The 7,417-nt window shown below is 41.8% G+C and overlaps 1 protein-coding gene across 2 annotated transcripts; it reads right to left on the bottom strand.

Annotated features, from left to right (window-relative positions):
- Positions 1–1,940: 1,940 nt before the first annotated feature.
- LOC125530549 (uncharacterized) lies at positions 1,941–5,202 on the bottom strand. 2 transcript variants are annotated; one of them, XM_048694930.2, is made up of 5 exons: positions 4,826–5,202; positions 3,768–4,053; positions 3,439–3,549; positions 2,495–3,295; positions 1,941–2,409 (listed from the first exon to the last, which is right to left on the bottom strand). In XM_048694930.2, exons 1-5 carry the CDS (start codon positions 5,119–5,121, stop codon positions 2,299–2,301), a joined length of 1,605 nt encoding a protein of 534 aa, XP_048550887.2. In that variant the 5' UTR covers positions 5,122–5,202; the 3' UTR covers positions 1,941–2,298. The 2 variants fall into 2 exon arrangements, with proteins under 2 accessions (XP_048550887.2, XP_087392279.1); XM_087536153.1 differs by having other exon boundaries at positions 1,941–3,295; positions 4,838–5,202.
- Between the last annotated feature and the right edge of the window lie 2,215 nt (positions 5,203–7,417).

Below are 7,417 nucleotides of genomic sequence, written 5' to 3'. Positions count from 1 at the left end.
ATTTACGTGTACATATTCGTAAATATATATACCCAACATGAAATTTATGTGTAGATACTCATAAATATACTTATCCATGTGTGAAATTTATATGCACATACACACAAATGTACATAACCCAAAATAAAATTTATGCAATTGCAAAAAAACATAAAATTTATGCGTACATACCTTGACATTATTTTTTTCTCTACATACCCATAAAAATGTACATACCCCAGCGTTAAATTAATGTATACATGCACCGGCATATACTTATGTGTACATACTCTGATGAGAAATATATGTGTATATACCTGAACGTAAAATTTGGAAGATTTAATCCATTTATGACTATCTATTAATTTAAACATAAATGGTTGTCATGCATGCATGCACGTTTACCATACTTATTAATTACTGCCATATATAATCACATTAATTATTTACCATATTAACACAAACGTCATACATCAACTCACCATCTAACGGCTACGAGGTAAGGTGCCCAGGCACCTAGGTGTCCCAAACTACCATATACATAGAGAGAAAACCAGAAGTTTAAGGTTCCTCATATTGAAGTGAGGCTTCTATTGCAATGCAATTACAACATAGAAACTCTTAGCAAAGCTGAGACGGGTTGCAAGGAGAAAGAGAACATGTTTTCAAAAAAATTGAATTTCATCAAAAAGTGTGCATGCTCTGGCTGCTAATTTATTCAGTACTATTATGTGCTATGTGCCATACAATTGTACCTTTGGAAACTTTTCTTGAAAATGAATTTGGTGATATTTTGTTGTAACACATACTCCCATGTTTAGCTGATGAAATTGATGGCTGAAGTAGGATTTCGAAATGCACGCATGCCATTTAAATTAGGATGGATGGAGAGTATTAATTTTTATCCAAGTTGGATGGAGAAGATATCTGTCAAAGTTGGGTGGAAAAGAGGCCCTATGTTTCTCCATTGTAGAACACAAAGCAATAGTATGAAGGTAGACTTCGTAAGTTGAGTCATGGTGGTTTGAATACGAGCCACATGGATTTTGTTATATTATCAAGTACAAGATGATATTTGTGGCAACACATTTATAAGCCACATGAGCAATGTTGTTAATTACATTGATTTTTTACTAAGCCGTAGCAACGCACGGGCGTTTAACTAGTATAAATATAAAGGGGAAAGAAATAGGAAAAACAAACAGAAGGCAAAGAAAAGCAAAAGCTACTATAAAATAGAAAAATGAACAAGAATTAAATAACCAAAAAGATTAAAAAATAGCTTATGTCAGTGCATGGCCAAGCAGCCCTTATACACAGAGCCGAAAAAGAAGAACGGTTTAGGGCGAGCAGCAGAGAGTCCCTACACACAAAACCAAGACTTACCGGTATAGGTGGTCCAGCCCACTAGAGCGCTACATGTAGGCGAGCGCTATATATCGCTCGCAATGAGCCATTGAGCGATATATAACAATCACAGAGTTTGATGTGGTCGTGAAATATCGCGTGTCGGCCCAAACGGCAGTTTCTTGTCTGGAGAACTGCGCCATGATTAGAGGCTCCGTAATGAAGCAACACAACCTCTAAGCACCATCAATCATAAGCATGATTTGCTACAAAAATAACACATAAGTATGATTTCCACCGATTTCCTCAATCACAACGATGACACAATTCTCGAACGGAGGCACTGTTTTTCTTTTTTCTTTTTTTGCGAGGGAATGGAGGCGTAGTTAGCATGTACTCCCTCCGTAAACTAATATAAGAGCGTTTAGAATACTAAAATAGTGATCTAAACGCTCTTATATTAGTTTACAAAGGGAGTACCTACAAGTGGAGATAATATGCACACTGGTGCATTATGCTTGGCAACAGTGAACAAGATATTCATATCTAAACACCACAAGAACAAATGACAGTGAAGGTGACCATACAACTTTTTCCCAGGAAAAACAACTTGCAAGCAAACAGTCATGCAGCTGATATATTGTATAATCAGCAGATCGCCCACGAAATGCTAGAGAACAGAATTAGTAAAAACTTTTACTCAGATCTCTCTACATAGTGCAAAACCAGCACTCATCCCTGAATATTGTTGAGCTGGAACAAAAAACAAAATGCGGTGAACGATGACACATATTTATATCTGCCTGATCATCGTAAATGTCAAGTCATCCTGGGCTACTGCTCAAAAAAAAAAATCTCTAGAACACCCACTTAAGGGAAAGCGTTGCGCATTATCATCACCACCTGATGTAACAACTGAAGTTACTACCTGCCCACCACTGAGTTAGAAACACTGATTCTGTGAAGCTATCTTCATTCCTCATCGGGCAGAAGTGTGCAGGACAGCTTGCTTGACTGCATCAGCATTGACCGGCTACCGGCTATTGCCGAAGCAGCTCTTGACACGTAGACTAGCAACTCTTTCTGCGAAGGAAAGGCTCATTAGCTTACTCCTCTTTTTTGAATCATCTCCACTCTTGCTTTGTGTGCCCTGAACCGAGTAACTGACCTGTTGCTTTCTTTCTTTGGTAACTGCTTCTCTGTTTTGTTCGAGTTCAGCAAGTGCAGGTCTGTTCAATGCTTTATCAGAGGTAACCGAAATTTCATCAGCATCAAAGCTAAATGACACCTTCTTTGCTATAGTGGAACTCCTTGGGGATGGGAGATGTGAGTGTCCATCAAACTGGAGGGTTGACATGCGTTTGCATCCCCTGCCCTGCATGCTTGATTGCCTCTCTTTCATGAAATGAGCAATGGCACTGTTTTGACTTGTTTCGCATAGAGAATGGAAGCTTTGGCTCAACACAGGTGCAGGATACATGTCATCCTCATTGTGCTTGACATTGAAAGGTTCAGGACCTTGATCTTCATTGATGATGCTGCCTGGTAATGCTAAATATAAGCCTGCAGGTCCCAGTAGATCTGAAGGGACTGCATCACTGTCAGACTTATAATCATCTAGATCAAGTGGTATAAAATCAGCATTTGGTTCCAAGACTTGCGCTTTGATATCTGGCGCTTTGAAGATCATAGACTTGATATGAGGGTGCAAAGAAGATTCATGGTTATAAGCAGCATGCTTGGCATTTTTTTTGCCATACATGAAGGGACTGCGTGGTGCCGAGATTCTGTTGTTGCATAGCATAGAAGATGAACGGTTAGGGAAGGCATTGCCACCAGTGTGTAAACTGGACTCTAGTCCAGCACGAGCCAGAGAGACATTGTAGTCCGATATAACTCTTGATTTTGGTTTCTTGTAAGGCTCCAGACTGATCCTCTTTGAAGAAAACAGGTGTACAAGATTTAAAACCTATACTAGGAAAAACATCAGATCAGCAGCAAGCAAAGTTTTAAAGAGTAAAGGCACTAAATAAGTCACATCACAAACATGAAATAGCAAACCTTCTGGTATGATAATACCAAAGAAAGACATTTGGGGTTGAGGTCGCAAACCTGCTGGTATGATATACCAAAGAAAGACATTTGGGGTTGAAGTCCTTTGATTTCATCAGAAAATTCAGCTTCCGTCAGGGGCTTACAGAACCAAACTCTTCTGAAACGAACCTGATTTCAATGACAAGGTAGAACCACATAAGAAACTTTCTCAGCATTATTCCACATGGTTAAGGAAAAAAGGAGCCGCAAGCAAGAAAACGAAATTTCTAAAAATATTAATAGGTAGGTAATCATGGGGAAATTAATTGGAACCTAAGAGAGACCAAAACCTGATAACCTAGACTGATAAAATCCCAAGAATAAATCAAAACCAACAGCATACTTGCCTGGGCTGGTCTGGGCTTCCGTGATGAACGAAATGCATTAGGAAGGATATTCAGTGCTCCATCTGAAGTTGCCTCAAACACGCCAGAAAGTTTTTTCTCCTCACGCTCAAACACAAAGAGAAGCATACCAGCTCTGATCTTCCTTATGAATGATGTAGCATAATCAGGAAGGGCAAAAAGTTTCTGCTTGAAGCTCTCCAGCTTAGTCACATGATTGCAGAGGATAATAGCACCACCATATACACCAGGTATGCTGAATATGTCCAATTTGTGGTGTGGCAGATTCCTTTTAAACAAAAGAAAGAGACCATGTGAAAATTCACTCTTGAGATACCCAATACATTCAGAAAACACATGCAGTTGTTAAACACCTAGCAGCACAGGTGGGAGAAAAGAACTGAGTCAGTGACTGAACATTTATACAGCATTGCAACTTAATAACTCAAATTAAAGATGATCCAGCTCTAGGTCCAAAGGCTCAGTGACAAGATAAAATAAAGGAGAGTAAAGAAGGTTGCAGTGCTAACAATATATAGTTAGCTTTCCTCCTGCCGAAGGAGCCTGACAAAGACCAAGAATGCCTGTAGCCTTGTAGAACAGACATAACAAGTACATACAGGTGTTCCATGAAACTGAGACAAATGCAATGCAAAGAACAATAACAAATGGTGTGCTAGTACAATTTTTCCAGTGGGGCTGGGAATGATTATGCATGATCCGGATAACAACAGCGGATTATTGAATAGAGGGATCAAACATCCCTGATCCTGCTGTTCCTTCTCTTCTACACCGCTACCTACCATTACCACATTTAGCAAGAAACTGAATTAGCCCCCAAAGTCTCCCCAAACAGAAAACGATCACCACACGTTTGCCTCCATTGGGAAATGCTACCCACTTTTCTCCACCTACAAGTCTAGAACAGGCGAGCAAAACCTGGGCGGAGCATCACAGCAAGCAGGCACAAAAATCACCTAGAAATCAGACTAGTAACATAATCTTAGAACGCATTAGATCGAATCGAGGACCAAGAACAGGTAGGTGAGCGGGGCCGTCACCTGTCGCCGTACCAAGCGCGGTGGTGAAACCCTCCTCTGCCCCTCCCCCTCCAGGACCCGCGGCTCCCCGCCGAGACCAGCGGCCTCGACCCCTTCCCCTCGAACGCGCCGCCGTCCTCCCACCCGGTCCCGTCGCCCTCCTCCTCCTCCTCCGCTTCCGAGCCTTCTCCGCCGATCTCCCCGTCCTCTGTCGCCTCCTCCACCTCCGCACCCGCACCCACCTCCATCTCCACCCCGGCGTGACCCACGGCCGCAACTCGCTCCTTCCGTCCCCTCTCCGCCGCCTCCGCCTCCATCTCCTTCCCCTCCGGTGTGTGTGTGCGTGTGCTGGTGCGCGCGTCCGAAAGCCGCTGCTTTGCGTTGTGGAGCTGTGGTTGTCTTTAACGAGAGGAAAGGATATAAGGAATGGTCAGTTAGCAGGCCAAATGGAGATGATATCTTTCTAATGGCCTAAAAAGGCCCAATGAGAAGCAGGTTACATATGGCCCAGGTACGAAGAGGCCCGGACGGGTTCCCAGCCCAGTTCTTTCAAAAACATTGGGACATTTGCGGCGAAGCATCACTAAGTTTTTGTTCGGTTAATCCTCTGCCCAAGAGGATTGGAGGGGATTGGCAAGGATTGGTTCGTATTTTGACTTAGAAAAGGTTTAAATCCTCCTCAAACCCCTTCAATCCATTTGGATTCACACGCAACCGAACAAGGCCTAAGGTGGTTTTGAGTATATTTCCCTCCAAAAAAGGTGGTTTTGAGTATATAGTTGAAGGAAAAGAAAATGCACAAGAAAGTAATAGAACCACTCTTGTCCTTATACCACAGGTAAGAAGTTCATTGATGGTTACTCAATTTTGACCTATAAGCCTATGCAATGTTCTTTATAAGTTGACATCAAAGGTGATAGCAAATCGTCTGAAGATTGTGCTACCTGAGATCATCTCTGAGGAGCAGTCCGCCTTTGTTCCTGGATGTCTTATCACAGACAACATCATTGTTGCATATGAGTGTTTGCATTTCATGAAGAGAAATAAGGCCCAAAAGTATAGACATTGTGCGTTGAAACTAGACATGATGAAAACCTATGACAGGATGGAATGGGGTTATTTGAGAGCTATAATGTTGAAACTGGGGTTCACATGGAGATTGGTGGATATAATAATGGACATGGTAATCTAAGTCTCTTTTTCTATCTTGTTTAATGGTCAAAAGCTGGATGAATTCCAACCAACACGTGGTATCCGTCAGGGGAATCCGATTTCACCTTACCTCATTTTGCTAGCAGCAAAGGGCCTTCTGTGCCTTTTGAAATCCAAAGTTCAGTCATCCAATTTAAGCGGACTTCAAGTGGCCACATCAGCACCACCGGTAAACCATTTGTTGTTTGTAGATGACAACCTATTGTGTTTTAAAGCAACTAATGAGGGAGCTGAAGAGGTGTCTTTCCTGTTGAAAACATATGCTCAAGCATCTCGTCGGAGAGTAAATAGGGATAAATCTTCTATCTTCTTCAGTAAGGGTTGTCCTAAGGTGGTAAGAGGAGCCATAAAAAACATTTTACATGTACCAAATGAGCATTTGAATAAGAAATATCTTGGTATGCCATCGGATGTAGGCACCTCAAAAATGGATCATTACGTCAAGGATAGGCTATGGAGCAAAATTCAATGATGGATGGAGAAAATGTTGTGAGCAGCTGGGAAGGATGTTTTAATAAAAAATGTGGCCCAAGCAATACTTGTGTATTTTATGTCTTGTTTCAAGCTACCTAGGGGGTTATGTGAGAAGTTGACGTCCATGATCAAAATTTTCTGGTGGGGCAGTAAAAAAGGCCAGCGCAAACCTTATTGGGTCTCTTGGGACACCATGAGAATGCCTAAACATATATGGGAGGTTTAGATTTTCGAGACTTTGAAATCTTCAATCTAGCTCTTCTGGTCAGGCAGGCATGGCATATACTTGAAAACCCAGACTCTTTGAGTGCTAGGATTTTAAAGGCAGTATATTACCCCAACACAGAATTTCTGTCAGTTGAATTGGGCAATCATCCATCTCAGATCTAGAGATCAGTCATTGAAGGTGGGACTTATCAGGAGTATGCGGACGGGTCCCACAACAAATATTTGGGATATGAATTGGATCCCGAGAGCAGAAAACATGCATCCAATCATATCACTGATTACCCGGCCGCCTCAATTGGTCTCTGAGTTATTGGACCAGGGTAACGCAAGGTGGGATGCACAACTTGTTGAGCAAATTTACTTGCCATATGATATAGCCGCTATCTTGCAGATTCCAGTGTGCACCCGAACCATAGAGGACTTCTCGACGTGGAATTTTGAAAAGAATGGTGTTTTATCTGCCCTTTTGCATATAGGATGATCATGGCTATCAAGAAAACATCGAGAAGATTGGCTAGAAAATCGCGTTGGGCCCTCAAATAGCTGTAAAATTGAAAAAACATGGACTACATTTGGGAAAACTACTATACCAGCAATGTGACGCCCCCGATTCAATAATACACTAATCATACACGCAAATGTGTACGATCAAGATCAAGGACTCACGGGAAGATATCACAACACAACTCTAGACACAAA

The sequence above is a fragment of the Triticum urartu genome, chromosome 7A (assembly GCF_056163025.1).
Source record: "Triticum urartu cultivar PI428250 chromosome 7A, HENAU_Tu73, whole genome shotgun sequence".
Taxonomy (NCBI): Eukaryota; Viridiplantae; Streptophyta; class Magnoliopsida; order Poales; family Poaceae; genus Triticum; species Triticum urartu.
The sequence above is the reverse complement of the archived record's forward strand: the minus strand, read 5'-3'. Positions and strand labels throughout refer to the sequence as shown.